General features: G+C 43.4%; 1 protein-coding gene across 1 annotated transcript; it reads right to left on the reverse strand.

Moving 5' to 3' along the window:
- Window positions 1–547: 547 nt before the first annotated feature.
- Window positions 548–23,759, reverse strand: med1 (mediator complex subunit 1). The gene is made up of 17 exons (XM_023806626.2): window positions 23,613–23,759; window positions 22,929–23,035; window positions 22,516–22,594; window positions 22,366–22,420; window positions 22,128–22,260; window positions 21,941–21,969; window positions 21,770–21,841; window positions 11,037–11,111; window positions 10,875–10,948; window positions 10,628–10,717; window positions 10,332–10,443; window positions 9,173–9,297; window positions 8,251–8,375; window positions 7,947–8,148; window positions 6,503–6,598; window positions 6,287–6,392; window positions 548–5,991 (listed from the first exon to the last, which is right to left on the reverse strand). Exons 1-17 carry the CDS (start codon window positions 23,725–23,727, stop codon window positions 2,175–2,177), a joined length of 5,412 nt encoding a protein of 1,803 aa, XP_023662394.1. The 5' UTR covers window positions 23,728–23,759; the 3' UTR covers window positions 548–2,174.
- Window positions 23,760–24,036: the final 277 nt, after the last annotated feature.

A 24,036-nucleotide genomic window follows, 5' to 3' on the forward strand; every position in this document is an offset into this window, starting at 1 on the left:
TAAACTGAATGATGTGGCCATCCCTGTTATTTCATTTATCTTCTCATTATAATACTCTGTAATACTGGAAGAAAGCACTGGCCCATGAAAAGATTTCTCTGCCTCCTGGGTATGAATGCTTCAGATGCAATCGGATGAAAACAATACTGCAGCATGGTCTTTAATTTATCAAAGGTAAATGGATCATCAGGAAAATTCATCCCACACTCTAGAGCGCTACCACCTTAGGGACAGTGGTTCTAAATCAGAACTAAGGAAACCATCACTGACGCTGCTTCACCCACAAGCTTCAGCTGTACTCATCAGACCACGTGATTTCTCCCCCACTGCTCAGTAGACCATCTTGCTTCAGTAAATGCAAAAAAAAAGCAAGGGCATGACACTCCAGCAGTTTTTACCTTCCTCAAAATTCCTTATGGAGCAACAAGTAGCAACCTCTGTGACTGTGGCTCATTCCAAATATGTAGCAACATCACTAATAATTCTCAGATTCTAATCATGGGAAACAGACTGGCATTTTTCGGATGGTCCCAAGCACAACACCACCCACGGTGAATGAAATTTTATATAAATTTCTAATTCCAATCAAAGGAAAACAAACATAGAATCATAACTAACAATGTACAATGCATGTACATCTGTACTTCATTTTTGTTTTATAAAAACATAATCCTCAGAAGACAATTGTGTTGCATTTCATTTCACACTAATGCAGGTTTTGTTTTGCTGCACCCCCTTCCAGCCCGTTTTTGTTTCTCAGTTAAATAATAGAGTTCAAAGAAATCCATTGGTAAAAAGACCATTTTTTTTTTTTTTTTAAGTTCAGTAAATGCATATTTCCAGGTAATGCCACTTTCTACTTTGTTGAAAAGCAAAGATATCTTCAATTACACAATACGTGACACAGAAGTGTGAGGGGGGACCTGTACAACAATTAAAAGTTTAACTCAGCAATGTAACATACTCCATAAAAAAATTGACAGATTACAGAAATGTAAAAATACTACAGCTGTTCACAGAACACCTTCCCAAACCAATTCTTAAAAATAACTATCATAAGTAATAAGTTCTGCAAACTTTAGATAGATAAAAAATAAGGATTAAACAATGTATAGTTTATCCACTGAATGAAAACTTCCATGCTACAAAAAAATAAATTATTAGATCCTGCTCCTTAGTTTCAAAAGTAGAGAAATAAAATTTAGTATGTTACTATAACAATGTTGCAATGTGTTTGGCCTCAAAATTAGGCAACAGAAGCAAAAGTTATGTTTAAGACTGAATTAGAAATATTCAGTTTTGATTTTTAGACTATGTGCAATTTTTCTCCAAATGTGTCACACTGGTCCTATCTCTGTAACCATAATTAGGATGCAGTTTTTTTGGCTCCGCAGTAAAGAGTACAGGAAATTTCTTAAAAAGAACATCCAGGGGGAATTTGATTTCCCAAAGGAACATATGATAAAATAGCAGGGTTTAGATAATCATGCAACTCACACAAGCATTGAACAGCATTAAATCATTGTATGCCCAGAGGCCCTGGTGCACGATACATTATCATGATCACAAATACAGTCAATTTGTTTTTTTTCCCTTTTCAAACCTTACCCTGCATGTAAGACAACTTTGTTGGCCATATTCAAGAGAAGTGTACATTTACATTTAAAAGGAAAAAAGGAACTTGGCTGGGATGAAAACCAGCATGCTGATGGTCTTTGAGGAACTTCTGTCCATCCATTTTCCACACCCACTTGTGGTATGCTGGGTTGGGAGGGGGTGCGGTGCCTATGCAGGGAATAACCTTGGGCTATCAATTCACTACAGGGCGTACTCAGACACCATTCACTCACACCTATGCGCAATTTGGAAATTACAGTTAATCTTGGCATGTTTTTGGACTGTGAGGGGAAACTGGAGTACCTGGAGGAAACCCCTTGATAACAAGGAGAGAACATGCAAACTCCACATATGTAGAGTCGAGGTGGAGACTCGAACCCTGGTCCAAGAGGTGTAAGGCAACACTGCTAACCACATCAGCTAATATTCATAAAAATAAAGCAAAAAGGCTGCTCCTTTTGCCCCAGCTTCCTGCACGGCTGATCTCCACATCGCCACGATAGAAAGCGCCAGCTTGGTGCCAATCTATCTGACGTAGTCCCTCGGTGACAGGCATCTTATTTGAAGGGTTCCAGGTTACCCGTGAGTGCGGAGTCCATGAGGTCATCATCCTCGGTGTGTAGATAGGGAGGGCTGGGCCGGGCCGGACGATCTGATCCCAGCATGGAAAGTGTTGGGTCTGGTGCTGAGATGGGTGAGCGAGACCAGCTGTCAGGCTTGAGCGGGTGTGAAGATGAGCTGCAGGATGAGGAAGACTTCTTTTTCTCTTTGTCACGCTCCCGGTCCCGTTCCCTCTCCCTTTCCTTCTGCTTCTTCTTCTCCTTCTTGTGTTTCTTGTGCTTCTCGCCTGAGCTGACTGGAGTGGAACTGATGTACTCGTGGGGGGTCTGCAGGGGCCGCAGGGCCTGGTCATCATCTGAGCTGGGGCTGTTCTGGTGCGACTTCTCGGCCACAGAGCTGCTGCCAGACTCGCTCTCGCTGTCGGGGTTCAGAGGAATGTACCCCGGAGAGCGGCTGTGGCTGGGGGAGCAGCGGTCATGCTTGGGCGTGGAGCCGCTGAACAGGGGAGAAGCCTTGAGACCTGGCAGTTGGGTACGCATAGCATCAGCAGTGCCCTCCCCAGGCTTCTGAAGAGTTACCTTGGCCTTGATGCTTGGAGACCCCCCATCCGGCTTGCTGATTATGATCTTGGCCACCCCGGTGCTTCCAGCACCCCCACTTTTCGAATCCAGCGGCTTCTTGTCCCCTGAGCTCCCTGACACCAACACTTTGGATTTGCCCTCCTTCTCCATCTTCTCCCGCTTACTCATGTATTCCGTGCTTTGGGAGGACATTCCATGCTTGGAGGATGGGGGACCAACATTTGAGGAAATCCCCGCACCTCCTCCAGAACTACTGCCACCTCCACAGCCTCCCTCGCCACCTTCCTCACCCCCCACCCCTCCCCCTCCCACACTCTTTAACTTATCAATCACGGCTGTGAGGGAAGGCTTTTTGTTGCGGCTCGGCGACTTGCCTTTGGCATTGGGGTTGTTGTTGCTGCTGCTGCTGCCGCCGCCGCCACCACCACCACCTCCCCCACCACCACTGTACTGTGACTGCGAAGCTGCAGAAAATGACATGGTGCCAGAAGATGAAGAGCTGGAAGAGGAGGAGGATGATGATGATGATGATGAGGAGGAGGAGCTGGAAGAGGAGCCACTCATCTGCTTCTGGGAGCTCATTCCTGAGGAGGACTTTGAACCCCCAGAGCCCCCACTGCCTGAGCCCATGGGTGACTTTGCCTTGGAGGATGGTGGCGTCACGGGGACCTGGCTCTGCTGCAGCTTCATGGGAGAGGAGAGCTTGTCGGAGGTGCCAGAGCGAGAATGCGACGGTGAGATGTTGGGCTTGATGTTTGGGTTCATGAGAGATCCTGGGGGCTTTCCCCCCTGAGGTTTCATTTTGCTGCCACTTCCTCCCCCGCTGCCCCCACTCCCCATGCCAGACAGCCCATGTTTAGTTATTGGGGATGAGCCTGGCTTTCCAACGCTGATCCCCTGCGAGGAGCCCTTTGACTGGGAGCCCACAGGCCCCCCGCCCCCTCCGCTGCTGCTTGGTTTGGAGCTATTGCTCTGACCCAGAGAACCCTCTGATTTGTTGCTCTTCACTTTGCCTGACGAGGAGGACGAAGATGATGACGAGTGGGAGTGGTGGCTTTTGCTGCTGCTGCTTCCACCCAGGCTGCCCCCACTACCCCCAGCAGAGCTGCTGGATGTGTATCCTCCATGGGAGGAGGTCTTGCCCCCTGACAAGGTGCATTTTGGAATCTGAATGGTAATTTTGGGAATAGGTGGTGTGGCGCCTCCTGGAGGAGTCTGTGACCTCCCAGAGCTCCCGGGGGATTTGGAGCCTCCACAGCTCATGGGCACGCCAGAGCCCACAGCCCCGCTGGGTGGGGTGTAGGGTCGGCTGCCCGTGCTGTGAGACGGAGACTTGCTGTCAGGGTCCATCTTCTTACGCTTGGGGGGCTTATCTTTTGACTTACTCTCACTGGAAGGGGTGCGGCTCCGCTTCACCTGCTTACCTTCGGACAGGCCCCCCAACACACCCCCCAGGCCAGAACTCCCAGCACAGCCACCATCATCTTTACCCCGCATCATCTGCTGTTGCTTACTCTTCAAATCAGCACCCTTAAATTCACCAGTTCCACCCCCACCCAAGCCCATCATATGAGGACTCTGCCCCCCTCCCGAGTGTGGGTCCCCCAGATCAGGGGCAGGCACAAGCAGGGGCTTTCCTCCTCCACCCGCACCCCCAAAGACGACATTCATGTCAAAGGCATCCTTGAGGGGGGGGTCAGGGCTGCTGCGCCCATGTGGAGTTGGGTTCTGGGGCGTCCCTATAGGGGTATTCTGCTGGCTGCCCCCAAAGCCCTTGCCCAGGTCGAGGTCCCCGTCTGCGCTGGGGGAGCTGTCCCCAAAGTAGGACTGGTGGAAGCCCTGGGTGCTCAGGAGGTCAGGGTTGAAGTCCACCGTGTCTGGGAAGAAGTTAGTGGAGGAGGAGTCGCTGGTGGGTGTGGCTGCTGTGGTTGCCTCGGCAATGAGGTCAGCAGCGTCTGGGAATGGGTTCTCGTTGCTACCTGCGTTGAACAAGTCGGACTCAAAGACAGCACTGCCCTGGCCTGAACTAGAGGAGTCCCTCAGTGGAGTGCCCAGCGGGCCTGCGTCCTCCCCGCTCAGGTGGTGCTGACCGTGAGCGCTGGCCCCACCACCCACCGATCCTTTCGCTGTTTGGTCGGGGAGGTCCGAAAGGATCTCATTGATGTCAGCACCGATACTGTCAGAGCTGGAGAGGCGCGTCATGCGGTTCAGGTTGGGGCCTGAGGGGGGTGGCTGAGGTGGCGGCTGTTGCTGTGACTGGGCCTGGGTGTGGGCTGGGGCGTGATACGGCATGCTGGGCCCTGCAGGGGGGGTGCCACATTGACTGGGGGCTGGTGTTATGCTGTGGGGAGTGTCCAGGCCATCCCCTGGCAGATTCACATCAAACATGTTCTGGGTGGCATCCACATCCATAGAGAAAAGCTCGCGGTGGAAGTCATCCTCAGTGGGGTGGTGGTGCTGCATGGGCCCACCCTGCTGCTGCTTGATGCCCATAGCTGCCCCGGACACTCCACTCTTCTCAGTCCCCCTCATTCGCTTCTTCTTTGGCTTGGTGCCCCCCCCAGTGCCCCCCAGGCCGTCGGTGCGAGGTGACTCCGAGGATGAGTTCTGCCTCTCCAGAGGTCCAGAACTGTAAAGGGCTGAGAAGTCCTGGGAGGGGTTATCCTTCAGCAGGTGCATGAGCATGGGGTGGTTCTTTGTGTTGCTGGCAGGGGAGGAGGTTGGGGGTGGGGTCTGGTGGGGCTGGGGCCCAGAGGAGGGGGGCTGAGGGGTGGGACTGGAGCCCACGCTGCCTGTGATCTGAAGTAGGCTTGTCAGGATGGGGTTCTGAGTGACTTTACTGAAGTCATCTCCATGAGCAGCCTGCTGCTGCTGTACCTGATGCTGCTGGCCCCCGCCGATCTGGCCCATGCCCTCCGACAGGGAGCCCGTGCCCCTGCTCATGCCAAACAGCGAGTTGATTGGGCCTGTAAAGGAGGGCCCTCCTCCAGCACTGCTTCCCATGCCGCCACCTCCAGTAGGCGTGTTCCCCCCTCCGGCCCCTGAGAGGCTCATGGGGTTGCTCCCGCTACCTCCGGAACCCATGCCATAACAGGGGCTGCAGGCACGAGGCAGATTCTTCTTCACCATGTCCTCCAAAGTCTCCTGGATCAAGGACAGGGCGGGGGTGTCAGCCTGGATGGTCTCTGCTTTGCGCCGGATGGCTCGCATGGTGACTGGGATGGACATGCACCTGGGTGGTAGGATAGTTGTTAATGTTAGAACAGTTGGATATTTTTTTAGCATTACACTTAAGCCTCGTTTATACTGTAAAATGAACCCGCACAACTTCAGACACTGTCATTAACTGCATGTATGCGTCCAGTTCTGTTTATACTATATGCATAGTATTCACACCGGAAAGGCTTCCATTTCCAATTATATTTTATTCATTTATCTGATGCTTTTATCAGATAAAAAAAAAACAGGGTGATGTTCCCTGGCCTGGCTGAACAACAGTGATCCAGGTTAAGGGCCAGGGGACACACCTTTGGACGACCTTGGTGATGAAGTCATCTGTGCAGATGAGGGCATCAGAGACACCTTTGTAGAGCTTACAGGATACCTGCCTTGAATCAGTCACATCCATGACCACTGGAAAGATTAGTGAAAAAGTAGGAAAATGAGGTGACATAAGCTAAAACAAATGACTTTCATATCCTGAATGTCCAAAGTAGGTAGTAATTAAGACTGTGTGTCCTCACCGCAAACCAGGGACTCGTTGACAGGGTGCTGAAAGGATACACTGAAGCTGGAGTCCGTCAGTGGACAAACCTCAAACTGCAGCAGCCCCGGTGTATCTAACAGGACAGAAAAGAGGTGGGTCAGCAATCACCCAGCGACAGATCAGTACAATATGAATACACAAAGCCAATCCTAATAAATCAGAAGGGGGGGGGGGTGAGTCAGGCTTTTGCAACTATTCTACCCAAGTCCAACTATTTCACCCATTTTGAATAACCACTTATGATATACGGCATTTGGATGCTCCAGGATGTACAGGGCATGAGACAGGGAAAGTCCAGTCTAGAGTCACTACAGGTAATCTGTACAGTGGGAGGACACCCATACAAACATGGTGAGCACTCGTCAGGGTTAAACCATCAGCCTTATTTAAACAACCTGTATTCACCATTGATGACAAATACATTTTAAAATGGAAACATAATTAGAACTTATTAGAGGTGCACCAATCTGATATTCAGATCGGTATCGACCCCGATCCATACCTATTATACGGATTAGGTATCAGACATATGTGACCAACTCATGTCCGATAGTTACTTTTTTAGTTTTCTGCGTTCTGTAATAGAAGTGACAGCTCCTATTTCTTGTTTGTACAACCAATTGCACAACAGCTCTTGCCCATTTGACGTGCTTTTTTTTTTAAACCGCATTCAAGTTGAACACCAACGTTGCCACTCAGTCTCTTTGTCACTCAGTGGGTGTGAGCACAGTGACTTCTGCCTGCTGTGACATTGTGACGTCATGTACTTACCTTTTGCAGTAGGAGCAAGTAAGAACATCATATTAGAGGGTGGAAATCGGGAAGTATTTTATACTTTTAAGAACAACTAGTAGCATATTGATTTGCAATCTTTGTAAAAGCAAAGTTTTGAGAGACGAAAGCAGCGTTTAATGGAAAATCCCACTAAACAAAAATACACGGAATTGTGCAAGACAAAGTGAGCAATATAAAAATAGTAGTGGATGATTTGAGAGTTGCTAGCTTGGGCTGATTTGCGTACTCACTACATGGGGGGGCTGCTATCACAATGAAGTTACCAGTGGGAGAAAAATTATGGGGCATTTTAAGCATTCACCATTTGTGTATCCTCGCTTGGATGATATTCAAATTGAATGGCAAATGCCTCAAAAACGCTAAAAACAAGATGCACGAATGAGATGGAATAGTACATGTTTGCTTCTCGTAGCCCAATTAAAGATTTTTTGGCATGCATTTTTTTTCATTTGAGAAAAAAAAAAACAAAATCTGGCTTGTGCACACACCCCTGATAAAATTTACACTCACTCACTCTATGACTGAACTATAACAGCACATGGAAAAGTGAAGAATGAATTGGCCCATACAGTCTGCACTCGGTGTCTGACCATGAGTGACCCATGAGCAGATGGAACTGCACCTACCCTCTTTGATAAGTGTCTTCTTGACACAGCTAGCAATGAGTGTGTTGTATGCAGCCTGGTGTCGGATGACATCCAGCAGTGCTGGCACCTGTGCAGGGTGCCGGAAGGGAATCTTAGACACCAGTGCCCCCTGCAGGCACCGCCCATCCTGGACTGGTGCATCACAGTTCAGGAAATAACAGTGCTGCTGGCCGGGCAGAGACTGATATAGGAGGAAATATGAAACCAAGTGAGATTCAGGACATCTCTCATGTATAAATAACAGAAAGTGGTATGGCAGGCGAGGTGCTGAGGAGGCACTCACCGCATAGAAGCGCATGGTGTGTGCATGGCTTGGCATAGGGCCCGCCCCCTCGTCCTGTAGCTGGCTCTGCACAATGAGCTCATACAGCGGAGCCAGGGCAGGGGAGGTTTCAAACACAGAGATGCCTGGGAAAGGGACAGTGCTGGGGTTAATGGAAAAGAAACAATATGTCTGTCTCAATCACAAGACTCTTCCCAAGACAAGAAGTCAATTTCAGGGAATGAGAACTAACCGTTAACCAAATGTTATACTCCGTAACAGTAACAAACTTTTTAGAACACCAGTGTTACATAATACTGCAAAATTACCAGTCTAGAGGTTTCTGCTGGACTTTGAAGTCTTTAACAATACAAATTTATCTTGACCTTTTATCAAAGCACTAAGAATTTCACAAGCCCAGCCTCTCCCACCATTTTCTTCTCTCTCCCATGACGAGACAAGCAACGTTCAGTATTACTCAAAAATCTGCACACAATCTCTCTACCATACCTACACAAAACAATTAACTCAACCATGTTGCACTTACTACATGCTGCCATAGAATCCTTTCAACACAGAATGGCATATATACCCAAACAATGACCAATAAACAAACACAGGGAAACAAATCTTAGCATTGACCACTAACCATGAATCTCAGTTTTCCCAAAACTCATTTCTTTTTTGTTTGCCACATACATTCGTTAGGTTAAATCTAACATTCATCCATATGGGCAGAGCAAAACCAGCTGAATAGTGCTCAGATGTCTATTATGCCATTTATATAGGATACTGAGGCCTGAAATTCCATAACCAGTACAGATTCATTAGAATTTTACTCATGTTCATCTATGAAATGAAATGTTTATTCCTAAAATTATTCCTAAATTAACCGATTGTTAACCCCTTTAACACTACTAAACCCCCCCCCGTGACCCCTCACCTGTAATGGTGTCCATGCGCTGTATGAACGACAGCGAGCAGGGAGTGGGCCGATTGATCTTCAGGAAGAAGCAGGCTGGTAGGTCCACAGAGTTTGAGTTGGTCACAGCAGAAAATGAAGGAGTTCTGAGAGGGGAGACATTTATCCATGGACATAAAGTGAGTAACCATGTGCTTTTTCTAGGGTTGGGAAATGTATCAAGGGAACACATAGCGTTCAATATGAACATTTGTTGACTGACTTAATGCATGCAAAATTTTGAAAATGGGAGAAACGAACAAGCAAATATTTTTAATAGTGGTCATATAATATTTCTTTCTGGTTGTAAACTATGCGAGTTAAAGTCATGATATTACACAGAATCCCAGAATTCAAATCTAAAATTAAAACATTCACGGGATGTGACCTGGTTTATGTCATTTTTAAAAAGAATTTAAAATTAAAAGAATTTTAAATAATGATTTGCAGTATGTTTTATTTTTTTATGGGTTGTACCTTAAAATATTAAGATCTTTCATGTTATTAAGTACACCTTCACTTGTTATCAGGCTTCTGCTCTGAGTCAGATAAATTTTAGATCTAACACGCAGATGGAATTAAACAGTCTGTTGATCCACCTATTGAGTAGCTGCAATTATATGTACATGTGGTATATGCCTTTGCAAGGCCATTTTGAAGGCACTGAAATTCAGCTTGTACTTGTTTGCAAGTAGTATTTTTGTTGGAAATTAATATGAACAAGTTTAAACCATTCAACAAATAGATGGTAACCTCCTTGAGACAAAGAAAAAGGGAAAAAATTGGTTATAATGATCATCCGCTTATAGTGCTCAATTTCACCCAGACAGACTTGATCACTATAAGTGGATTCCACTGTATTTATGATTGCAAGTTTTGATGTCTGGTGCTATTAATCATGGCAAGTTGTGCGATTCATTGGTTAATTTTTTCAATCGATACAAAGTTGTAGTTTTTACACAATAACACCTCACAATATGTAATACATTAAGTGAATCAGTTTTTAAATTGACAATAATCTAAGTTTAACAGCTCTTTGCAAAACATGAGAAACACAGACACACATCTCACTGCCACCATCCCCCTTCATTCATCCCTCATCCTGGTTAACCTCCCCCCCCCAATCTTTAGCTCCTCCTACCCTTTGTTGTCCACAGGGTGGGAGCCAGTGATCAGGGGGGCAATGGGCAGCTTGTACACTGAGGAAGTGCCTTCCACTGTCACTGACATGCTGATGCCTAGGGAGCGAGGCACTGCAGTGGCCAGGGAGGGGGAGCATAGTGAGAGGGTAAATTAAGGCACTCAAAGCACACCTTAGCAGCAGCACCAGCAGTTTATTTCAATAATAATAAAACATGTCCAATAGATCCCTCCCCTCTTGTACAGACAAGCAGTATTTCATCGGCCATAATTCAGACCTCCCTCTACAAGACTAACCATTGGAATCAGTGAAGTTCAGCAGTGCTCTCGTCCCCTCCTCGAAGACATCATACGGTGACACGTAGCATTGCAATGACAACAGGTGACCTGCAAGGGGTCGCATGCACAGAAAACACATTAAACTGAAAACCACAATTTTTACATTACACAGACACAATTTAAATACAACTGCCATGGAACAGATGTAGCAAAAGCTTATACAGAGGCTTTACATAGGTACATTAGACTCTGGTGCAGAGGGTACCTCCACTGCGAGCTGTCAGGAGACCGACGCTCCCATAAAGGATGGTGTCCAGAGTGTTGGCATTTGTGGCCAACCTATAACACACAGATCAACACACATAGTACTGGTCATGGGACAAACTGGCAACAAAATAGCAGGAAAATGCAGACATGGGGATCAGACCTGAACATGTGCATCATCTTTGTGAGGTCCAGCTCCAGGGACTGTAGGGTCAGGTACATCTTTGTCTTAAGCTTGCTGCAGACCGAGAGTGAATGAGGGAGAGAAAAGATATGATGTCACTGACAACCTGCACTGTGTACACCCAGTTTCATACCTGTGACAGTGTCACCCCCCCAGCCCTTAATCCATTAAATTCCCCACCAGTAGAAATCATATTTGCCAAAGAATATCTGCTGTGATGTGTAGCTATGAGGTATCAGACATCACAAAAACACATCCGTTAGACCGCAAAAGCATTTTAACAGAAACATCACCTATACAGCGGACACCTATACACATTTAAAGAACACTCTTATATCGTCATGTTTTTCCCCCCGTCTTGGCCTTCCATCAGTGACCGGTTTACACTATTTTTGTTAAAAAGCTACATACAGAAGGAAAAGATGACAATCTACGTGTACTACACACTAGTCTATTACTGAGAAGTGAGGCTTGCATCATATGAAAAGCAATCCTGTTTCCATCATAATCTGAGACCACCAAAATGTGTTTCTCAAGCTTGGCCCTGGGATACCAGTGACAGGTGGTTTTAGCTGAAAAATTAGGCGTTATTGAAGTCTACTCACAGGATTCCATTTTTTTTTTGTAAAGACAATTCTGAAACTTTTATAATGAGATAAATCAGAAAAGAATACATTCTTCGGGTGGGCCAATCCACATTTTTCTTGTTACGATCCAATTCCAACACACAACTGCCAATACCGATACAGATTCCAATACAAGAGCTCCTTTTACTTTAATACTCTAATATAATAAATACATATAAATATTTATATTTTATATACACCACCGTTCAAAAGTTTGGGGTCACTTGTCCTTGTTTTCCATTAAAACTTACATGAAATGAGTTTGAATAGGAAATTCAGCCAATATATAGGAAATAGTTATTGACAAAGTTAGAAATTATCATTTTTGAAATTAAAACAGTTGTCCTCTTCAGAACTTGCTTTTGTAAAAGTGTCCTCCATTTGCAATTACAGCCTGGTAGACTTTGTGCATTCTAAATGTCAGTTCGTTGATATAAACTGACAAGTAACTTCAAATAACATTTTGAGGGATAGCCAGCATGGATTTAGGAGAGGTAGATCCTGTTTAACAAATCTGTTGGAGTTTTTTGAGGAAGCTACTCAGGAAGTTGATGATAAGAAGGCCTATGATGTCATCTACTTAGATTTCCAAAAGGCTTTTGATGTTGTTCCCCACAAGAGGCTCTCACTTAAACTCAAAGCGACAGGTATTTTAGGAACTGTAGCGACCTGGATTGATAACTGGTTAACGGATAGGAAGCAGCGAGTAGTTATAAGAGGCTCAATGTCACAGTGGGCCTGCGTTCATAGTGGGGTACCGCAGGGTTCAATTTTAGGACCACTTTTATTCATAATTTACATAAATGATATAGACACCAATATATACAGTAAACTGGTGAAATTTGCAGATGACACCAAGGTGGGTGGTGTAGCAGATACTGAACTAGCGGCTCAGCAGCTACAGCGGGATCTTAATTTAATTAGTGACTGGGCTGACACCTGGCAGATGAAATTTAACATAGACAAATGTAAGGTACTCCATGTAGGGAGCAGAAATATAAAGTACAGGTATTTTATGGGACCTACTGAAATAAAGGTAGCTGATTATGAGAAAGACCTTGGTGTGTATGTTGATGCTTCCATGTCTCATTCTCGCCAGTGCGGGGAAGCAATAAAAAAGGCCAATAGGATGTTGGGGTATATCTCCAGGTGTGTGGAGTTTAAGTCAAGGGAGGTAATGCTAAGATTATACAATTCCTTGGTGAGACCTCACCTAGAATATTGTGTACAGGTTTGGTCACCATATCTTAAAAAGGACATAGCGGCCTTAGAAAAGGTGCAGCGTAGGGCCACAAGAATGATTCCTGGTCTTAGAGGAATGTCATACGAGGAAAGGTTATTTGAGCTAAATCTGTTCAGCCTCAAGCAAAGGAGACTGAGGGGGGACATGATCCAGGTCTATAAGATTCTAACAGGTTTGGATGCTGTTCAACCGAATAGTTACTTCAGCATTAGTTCCATTACAAGAACTCGTGGCCATAGGTGGAAATTAGCGGGAGAACATTTCAAACTGGATTTAAGGAAGCACTTCTTTACACAGCGTGTAGTCAGAGTATGGAATAGTCTTCCTGATAACGTAGTGCAAGCTGAATCCTTGGGTTCCTTTAAATCAGAGCTAGATAAGATTTTAACAACTCTGAGCTATTAGTTAAGTTCTCCCCAAGCGAGCTCGACGGGCCGAATGGCCTCCTCTCGTTTGTATAGTTCTTATGTTCTTAAGATTTCACCCCGATCCATCCAATTCTAAGTTGGATTGGCTTGATGGGCACTTGTAACAAACTATTCGGTCAAGCTGCTCCCCTAACTGCTCAATATAGTTGAGATCCAGTTACTATGCTGACCAATCCATTATACACAGAATACCAGCTGACTGCTTCTTCAATAAATAGTGCTTGCATAGTTTGGAGCTGTGTTTGGGTCCTATTACAGGACAAAACTGGCTCAAATTAAGTGCCATCCACAGGGTATGGCATGGCAAAATGGAGTGATAGCCTTCCATCTTCAAGATCCCTTTTACCCTGTACAAATCTCCCACTTTACCATCACCAAAGCAGTCCTCCTCTTTTCATTTGATTGCCCATTGTGAGATATGGCTTTTTCTTTCAATTCTGCCTAGAAGAGTTGCCTCTTCACTGTTCATGTTGAGACTTGTCTTTTGTGGGTTATATTTAAGGAAGCTGCCAGTTGAAGACCTATGAGATGTCCGTTTCTCAAACTACACTCACTAATATATTTATCCTTTCGCAGAGCTGTGCACTCAAAGCGACAGGTATTTTAGGAACTGTAGCGACCTGGATTGATAACTGGTTAACGGATAGGAAGCAGCGAGTAGTTATAAGAGGCTCAATGTCACAGTGGGCCTGCGTTCATAGTGGGGTACCGCAGGGTTCAATTTTAGGACCACTTTTATTCATAATTTACATAAATGATATAGCATAAGATTTTAGTCGACTAAATCTACTGTAGATTTAGTTGACTAAAATATATTGGGTTTAGTCTAGTTTAGCCTTCCTCTCCTCTTTCTACTGCGGTTAGAGCCAATTTGTGCTGTGAAGGGAGTAGTGCAGAGCATTGTACAAGATCTTCAGTTTCCTGACAATTTCTCACATGGAATAGCCTTCAATTCTCAGAACAAGAATAGAGTTTCAGAATAAAGTTAATTTGTTTCTGACCATTTTGAGCTTGTATTTGAACCCAGAATTGCTGATGCTCCAGATACTCAACTGGTAAAAAAGGCCAGTTTTATTGCTTCTTTAATCAGCACATTTTTCTTCTGTGCTAACATAATTGCAAAAAGGTTTTCTAATGATCAATTAACCTAATTTGCATTAGCAAACAACATTCCACTGGAACACAGACAGGATTAATTGTTGCTTAAAATGGACTTCTATACACCAACATAGATATTAGATTAAAAAACAGCAGTTTCCAGCAATGAAGGTCATTCACAACATTAACAATCATACTGTGTAGACAATCTGATGATATTTTAATGGACAAAAAACTTGCTTCTTTTCAAAAGCAAGGAAATTTCTAAGTAACCCCAAAGTTTTGAATGGCAGTGTATACACTCACCTAAAGGATTATTAGGAACACCATACTAATACGGTGTTTGACCCCCTTTCGCCTTCAGAACCAGTGTTAATTTTGACAGCAGATTTCAATTTAGTTTTAGTCATAGTCTTTTGACTAAAATGCAATTTTAGTTTTTGTCATATTTTAGTCATCTGTTTTGTTTTAGTTTTAGTCTAGTTTTAGTCGACTAAAAAGCATAAGATTTTAGTCGACTAAATCTACTGTAGATTTAGTTGACTAAAATATATTGGGTTTAATTTAAATGTAATTTAGTTAAACCGTGGTAATATACAAAATATTCTAACTTAAAATTAAATAAAGCCAAGTCTCATTAAATATGTGGAATATCGTCTTTCCATAAAAACCAAAAATTAGATATGCATTGTTTAGAGCTTGCATATGACATTCTTCATTCTGTAAAGCAAAAGTGCAACTCCAAATTATTTAAAAGAAAAACTGTATTTGGCAGTAATGCCATTGCAAATACTGCATGACCTGAAAAAATTACCTTGCAGATGTCGCTTTAGATTTGTTGTATTTTTACCAGCGATTTCCGCTCCACACGGTTTACACAAGGTCTTGTTTGTCTTGACATCAAACGTTAAATTATTCCATATATCTTCTCTTCTTTTTCTCCCAGCCATTGCCATGTCATTTTAGTTTAAGTCAGACAGACACCCACCAATGTATGCAAGATGTACTGTCGCATCTCGCGTCGCAAGGTGAATCAGTATCTTAATTTTCCAAATGTGCGTGTGCGTCTCACCGCGCCACGCACCAAGATTAATTCTGATTGGATCATTTCCAAAAACGTCCCTCACTCACATTTTCGTCTCGTTTTTATTAGTTAACGAAAATGTCAATATATTTTTATTATAGTTTTCGTCATCATCACTTAATTTTTATTTAGTTATCGTCTCGTTTTCGTCAGTGAAAATTTGTCGTTGACGAAAATTATAACGAAAATATTTCGTCAACGAAATTATCACTGTTCAGAACTGCCTTAATTCTACGTGGCATTGATTCAACAAGGTGCTGAAAGCATTCTTTAGAAATGTTGGCCCATATTGATAGGATAGCATCTTGCAGTTGATGGAGATTTGTGGGATGCACATCCGGGGCACGAAGCTCCTGTTCCACCACATCCCAAAGATGCTCTATTGGGTTGAGATCTGGTGATTGTGGGGGCCATTTTAGTACAGTGAACTCATTGTCATGTTCAAGAAACCAATTTGAAATGATTCAAGCTTTGTGACATGGTGCATTTTCCTGCTGGAAGTAGCCATCAGAGGATGGGTACATGGTGGTCATAAAGGGATGGACATGGTCAGAAACAATGCTCAGGTAGGCCGTGGCATTTAAACGATGCCCAATTGGCACTAAGGGGCCTAAAGTGTGCCAAGAAAACATCCCCCACACCATTACACCACCACCACCAGCCTGCACAGTGGTAACAAGGCATGATGGATCCATGTTCTCATTCTGTTTACGGCCAAATTCTGACTCTACCATTTGAATGCCTCAACAGAAATCGAGACTCATCAGACCAGGCAACATTTTTCCAGTCTTCAACTGTCCAATTTTGGTGAGCTTGTGCAAATTGTAGCCTCTTTTTCCTATTTGTAGTGGAGATGAGTGGTACCCGGTGGGGTCTTTTGCTGTTGTAGCCCATCCGCCTCAAGGTTGTGCGTGTTGTGGCTTCACAAATGCTTTGCTGCATACCTCGGTTGTAACGAGTGGTTATTTTAGACAAAGTTGCTCTTCTATCAGCTTGAATCAGTCGGCCCATTCTCCTCTGACCTCTAGCATCAACAAGGCATTTTCGCCCACAGGATTGCCACATACTGGATGTTTTTCCCTTTGCACACCATTCTTTGTAAACCCTAGAAATGGTTGTGCGTGAAAATCCCAGTAACTGAGGAGATTGTGAAATACTCAGACCGGCCCGTCTGGCACCAACAACCATGCCACTAGTGTCTCCCTAATCATCCATTGCTTTTTTTGTATTACTTATTAGAGGTGTAATGATACACATATTCGTATTGAACCGTTCGGTAGGAGGCTTTCGGTTCGGTAAGCATTACAAACCGAACGATTCAAAAAAATACTTTTATCCCTCTGGAGTCGACGGCATCGTCAGCGATGCCGAGTATCTTTCTTGTCTATTTCAGTTCATAACTCGCTGAAATCTTATTATAGAAACATGAAAAAAACGCTGACTAAATCCGTAATCTGTCTTCTTTTCAAAACGTCCATTGTCGGAAGTATTAAAGTTTATAAAATTAGGTTAAATCGGCAAGAAAGTAAACCATGTTACCTTACTTTGTTTTACCTGCTTCGGGGGTGTGTAGTACCACTCTCAACCGAAGATCGCTATTCACATCCCATTCCCATTCGCATGGTAATTTTATTAACAGCGCAACGGTGAAACGCGATCCAGAAACGTTCCAGTCAGAGCCATAAAAGGGGGGGAGGGACGTGGCCAGGTCACAATGGCTCATTCATACACATGAAAGTTGCTACATATTAAATGAAATGAGCCAGAAATAGTGACATGAGTTCGGTTTTTCTTATTTATTTATCCAACTGAATGTTGCAACTATACCATTTAGTCATCTTCATGTAGCCAAGACTTTATTGATCAGATATCTTGGATCAAAACAAACTGCCAGCATTGCTTACTATATACTTTTATTATGTGTCTGCAATTATTCCAAGCTGCATTTTGCAATGTCTATACTTTGATGTCAAATTACAAACTTAACATAAATCTGACATATTTACAAAGTACACTAAGATAAAGATGAGTTTAATGCCAAAACAAATATATAAGAAATAATTTGCCATGAATTAAGTTTATGCTATTGAATGAAATGTTTGATCATGCCCCAATCATTGAAAGAGTGTTCCCTACCCCTAGACTCCAGAGGGAATAAGAGAATAAAGTGTGTAAAATATAATGTTTTGCAACATGCTGACTGCCCCTCCCACCCCCAAACACTACTCCAGTCAGTCAGGCATTTGCTGCACTAGCTCGTTGCAAAACGGCTAGTAATGTTAATGCAATTATCAGACCAGAAATAGATGATCCTCCTATAACCAACAGGTCTGGAGTTTGGGAGCACTTTGGTTTCCCTGTAAGTTATGAGGGTGATGGCAAGAGAGTGGTGGATAAAATGTGGACACACTCATCTTTTTGGTTTTGGTTATAAAGGAGGATTTGTATTATTTGCTGCTAAAAAGAAACCTCAGAAGATGGGTGAAGAATAGCTTCATCATTGTTTAAAGTAAAAGAAAAAAAACAAGATCATATTTTTTTGATGTTTAAATAAATAAAAAAGTGGAAAAAAAAAATCAAAGAAATTATCTGGCATTTTTTGCTGTATCGAAAACATACCGAACCGTGACACCACTGTGTCGTACCGAACCGAACCGTGATTTTTGTGAACCGTTACACCCCTATTACTTATGTTGTCTTGCACAATTGCATGTGCTTTGTTTAGTGGGATTTTCCACTAAATGCTGCCTCCATCTCTCAAAACTTTGCTTTTACAAAGATTAGTGACATGAGTTAAAAGCACATATGGCCGATACCTGATCCATCTAATAGGTATGGATTGGTGCTGATACCGATCCCAAATATCAGATCATTGCACCTCTATTACATTACAGGATGTTTTAGCTCTAGGATTTCAAATATAATTTTAGTCAAATACCTTGTTTTACATACAAGTTCAACAAAATATGTGATAAACCAATTGATCTCCCACCAAATAACATTCCGGTTAAAAGATCCACTGTGTATAAACTATGGATCAGATCAACGCCCTACTCAAGTGCCAAAAACCAAACCTTCATTAAGTAAGAGTTCAGCTGGAACCAAAGCCAGACTACAAAAGACCCCCTTAGAACTGGGACCAAGAATGCAGATTCAGCAGATAAGCAGAACCACCCACAAGGAGGGCCCACACCACAGAAGCAGCTGGCTACAATATTTTCGTTATCGCAGTGACCTCGGCTCTAACCGTGGACTATTAGCCCTTTCACACCAGGGCTGGTGCCCGTGCCAAGCCTAAATTCCAGCCCAGTCGTTGCATTCACACCAAAAATAACAGCAGTACAGGGCCAATATATCTGGGCTGGAGCTCATTTTTCTGGCCCTGAAAGACTGCTGGGCCAGAGTCAGTTGTTACAGCAGAAAGCAAAAGTTTATGAAGCAATGCCGAATGACTTGGAGAAGGCAGGTGTTATCAGAATAACGGAGCAAGATTTAAAAAATAAAATATATGTATACAGAAAGTTGAAAAGATAGCTAAATAAAAGTTGTGCCCCAAAAACAAATATCATGAACTTCATGTTTGTAAACACACCTGCTAACCAGGTGACTGGAGAACTGGGGGGTATTCCAGAAAGCTTGCTTAACTTACCATTTGGTAAATCTTAACCTCTGGGTTGATATACCCCAAACCCGCATACCATGAGTATGTCGGTTCCAAAACACCTGAGAAGAGTAAGTTCAATCAACCTCCTATTGCTTACCCAGAGTTAATGCGCGTGCACCGTGCACACAAAGACGTTTTCAATTGATCGCCGATTTCACGAGTCAGAATGGAAAATCAAAGTGAAAAAAAGAGAGCGGCATACTTCACAGAGGCGGAGTTGGAAGTTTTAATGCACGCATATGAGGAATTCAAGCCAATAATAATGAAAAAAAGCAATACGGCTGCATCGGCTAAAGAAAGAGTTGGCTTGGCAAAAAATAACGGACAGAGTAAATGCGTGTGTATTAAATTGCAAATTTGACATCGCCATTTTGCATTTATTATAATGCAAAATAATTAAACACGTAACCCTTCCGCATCCTTTTGACTGTTAAATCACTATGAAAGCAGTTACTTTTATATGGTTTCTTATTTAATAAGGTGTAATCCTTCTGGAGCCAGAAGAACTTTGAGCCAAGTCAAAATGAAACACAAAAACATTCTGCAAAAAGGTAATATTTGATTACACGATCACTGAACTATTTATTAAACACGATTTAGTATATTCTTTATGTCATGTAGCTAATAGAAAAAAGGCTGAAGCCCGTCTAACTGGCGGGGGCCCACCACCACCTCCCCTCACCCCTTCTGAGGGCAACCAGTGGTAACCAGCATTGTAGTGTCCTGTAATGATTACCTATAGTTAGTGGAAAAAAGTAATGAGTTTGATGATTTAACCAGGCAAAAAATTAAGGATACAAAATCAAGTTACCTGCACATTGATACTACGAATAGATTTCCTATTAACATAGTCTCCCTCATTTATTGAAGGAGCTTTAATGCACCCAATTATGAATGAATGAATTAATGCCTTTTATTGTCACTATACATGTATTACAAATTACATTTGGAAACCCTGAAATAGAAAGTCATATATGGAAGTATCAAGTGTGTGTGTGTGCAGGTTGAATACATGTAGGCTATAGATATAAATAGTATGACTACATATTAAATATGCATCATAGATTTTACTACAAAGGACAAACCTACCACTCTGTGGAATTCCTCTTTAATAACACGCAGAGCTTTATGGACAGGGAACTGTACAAACGTGTGTAAGAAGCGTCAAGTACCAGACATACTGTGCGAACGACTCTACACACAGTTGCCTTTCCTACATGCTCTGCGTCGCCCATATTATACAAAAAATGCCGACGCAAAAAACCGAAGTGCTATGTAGAGAATGTTTTCTGTGCTAAGCGCAGACCCGCGGTTTGCAATATGCGGTTTCAAGAGATGTTAAGTAAATTAACGATTATTTTGAAAACTGATAACGCTTTTTCAAATAGTCATTAGGAAATGAAAAGACATCAATACGCGGTCTTATAACTCTCTCCCGGCGAAAAAATCCTTGTATAATTTGTGCCTCCACGTCCACAGGATCGTCATCAAAAGGGCACGCCATGCTCAGTAACCTTCTGCAACAAACTTACCCTGGAACATAACCTGCTCAGTAGCAGGTTATTTTCAGAGAGTAAGCTGCTATGGTTACGTACATACCCAGAAAGTTAACCTCCGTTTTTGGAACCGAAAGTTGAGGTTATCCACTAACTTACCCTTAAACTTACCCAGGTATGTCACATAACCTGCTTTCTGGAATACCCCCCTGATCTCCATGACCGCTTTGGAGGAATTGGCTAAGTTGTTATTGTTGTGTTTACTTGTAATGTGATTATGAACTTTAACTTGCAAGGATCCGTCAGACATAACAGCATATCGTTAAATGCTTGGTTATGTTGGCGCTGATTTGACAAGAAATTACTATATATTTTATCCTTTCTATGCTAATTCATACATCAGCTGCAATATAAAGGTTAAAATGCACAGTAATTTCTTGTCATATCAGCATAAATGTACATAAGTGACGCATTTGCGCTGTTACAACAATCTATGATTGCACAAATTGCTTTAAAATGTAAATTTGGGGCACTCAAATTTCAAATGAACTGTGTTGGGTTAAAACCAGGAACAATAACATATAAAGAGAGAGGTAAGGGGCGTACGCTGATTACAGCACATTGCCGCACCTATCACATGACGAACCTGAGTGCAGCGGGTGCAGTGGGTGATACTTCAGCACCACACTAGTCCGAATGAACCAGTGTAATTTTTTCCAGTGGCTAGAATGCCAATCCTGCCACCAACCCCCAAGTTTCCCTGTAGGTTGGAGGACTTCCTTGCAGGGCACATAAAGCTAAATAAATAATATAATCATTATTTTTGCAGTAAATTCAAAAAAAGTCTTGCGTTCATCGAATTTTGCATGTTCCTCCATTTTTGTCTTTACTTCCAAAACAGTACCCCTCCCACCGCAACACACACACACTGACGTCATCTTTCTACTCTTTCAGCACCAAGTGCCGTGTCAATGTCAAACGATATTTGGTGGGGCTGATGTGAGCTCCAGGCCAGTACCAGCTGAGCACCGACACCAGTACCGGCTTGGTGTGAAAGAGGTTGAGGGACTTACTTGTCTCCAGGGAGTTTATACAAGTTGACCAGACCCTTGAGGTGTTTGGAGAATTCCTCAAAGTTCTTATCTCTACAGGCAAACAGAAGAGGGGACAGATCAGCATGTGGCTCACTGCAACAACCAGAGTGAGCTACAGGAAAGGGCATGAGTGTTCAGTGTAGGCCATACCGAAGGTGCTGGACAAGCTCTGGGCAGCTCTGTAAGAGAACAAGAGCCAGCAGAGTGCAAGGGTGAAACATCACTAGCTAAAAAAATATTTGATTTGCCACATATAATTCCACCATCCACAGAAACCCCCTTCTCATATTCCTGTTCATCCTATTCTCCCCCTCAGCTCCAAATAAGCAGAACTCACCGCAGGATTCTCTCCATGATGCGCCACCTTGACATCTACCAGCTGTCCTCCCGTGTCTAGCTGCACCTCGACGTAAAACATGTCTGATGTGATGTAGCACTCTGTCCCAGAGGGGCTGAGGTGGGAGCCTAGCCTATTCAGGGGCAGCAGGGGGCTCAATTTAGGCTCTGCCATCACTTACACCTCTCAGTCAAATTTGACCAACAGACTGCATGAAGGCTGCGTCCCCTGAACTTACCCGTTCTGTCTAGCAATGGACTCAAGACGGTCCGTCATAGAGGGCAGGGAGATCACTGAGATGAGAGACCATAAATGAAAGTTGTGAAGCACATACAAGGTAGGCGGCTGAGGCCCCAAATGGCACCCAGATTCACTTCTCACCACTTACCTTTCAGGGCACGCTGCAGCGTTTCTAGGCATGTGAGAAGAAGCTGATGGCCAGTAGCATTCATTACCCCACGCTTCTCCTGGTGGGCAGAAATTCTTAGCACGTTACCATTCTTCATTGCTGGACCAGCCTGTACACCTACGACACCCCCTACACCCCTGCCGAACCGCAGAATGCTACCCATAGACTGTCTTAATCACAAGGCCCCTCCCCCACATCCCTCCCCACTGCCGTGAGGCCGCTGCACCAGTCTAACAAACATTTTGCAGCAATGTAGGAAACTTCACTATGCACACTTTCCCATTCTCCCCCCAGGGAAGCCTCAGAACATTTAGATGTGCAAACAATGACAAAGCAATGTTGCACCGAAAGCTCCTGCGGCCTCCCCTAAGCATACCAGCACCCCCACTCACCATAGCCTGCCGGACCACCTTGCTGGTTTCCTGCCATGGGCGTGCAGTATTGTATTTAGCATGGAGCCTTTCCAGCAGGGCATTCATCCGACTCTGCTTCTCTGCTTCTGTGGAGAGGAGCAGACTGACATTCAGATTACATCGCAAAAATATGGTGTCCTATGGAATAATAACAAAAATACTCAAATACTCTTTCCACTAAAATATCAGTCCTTTTTATTATCACCAATCGGAAACAAAATTTATTTATCTGGTTCAAAATTAGTTTCCTAGAAAGCTATTCTGAAAAGAAGTGATTTTAATAATGAAAAAAACAGCAATGATATAACAAAGATGAAACATTTAGCAAAGTGGTGGAAAACAAAAAACGTCATAAACAACAGATCGCAGAACGCTTTCACGGCGTACCCTGAGCACGGTAGTTACGCATAAATCACTTAAATATTATATCCACCTCCATACATGTATAAATAAAGTACATTTAAAAAATCCAAGTGTCTGTCGTATAACATCAGGCACGAATAATTAGACAAAATCCAAAGAAACAGTTACAAAGAAAGTTGTGTGTATATATGTATAACATAAGTAACTCCGACTAACAGGCTAGCTGACTGCGATTCCTTGTCTGTACAATACATCTGGGAAAAGAATGTGATTGACTAAGATCTTAATTATAGCATTTACCTGTTCCCTCCTCTACTTTTATCCTATCTCCGACTACTAGGGCACTACCAGTCTGAATACCAAGTTCTCTTGCTGGGCTACTGTCCTGCATTGAAACTGTGGACACCGCCGCCATTTTCGTGATCTTCCGCCGCCTCTGAAAAAGCTTCCGATGTAGCGGGGCAGAGACGCAGTTCGATGACGTAAATTCTCCAATTGGCTCAGATGGCGAAAACATCATCTTACTGCGACAGAAAGTGTCGCAAAAAAGTATACTTTTTGTATAATTCAAAATGTCTGGACTGTTACAACAGAAAATAGATCAATTTTATAAAACATTAATAACTGAATCTCGTACATAATATCGGTTGAGCTTTGTACGTATAAATATTTACCGGCGGGTACCTGTCGTGTGAAACATCGACATAACTTGTACCAGTGGCAT

The sequence above is a fragment of the Paramormyrops kingsleyae genome, chromosome 5 (genome assembly GCF_048594095.1).
Source record: "Paramormyrops kingsleyae isolate MSU_618 chromosome 5, PKINGS_0.4, whole genome shotgun sequence".
NCBI classification, from domain to species: Eukaryota; Metazoa; Chordata; class Actinopteri; order Osteoglossiformes; family Mormyridae; genus Paramormyrops; species Paramormyrops kingsleyae.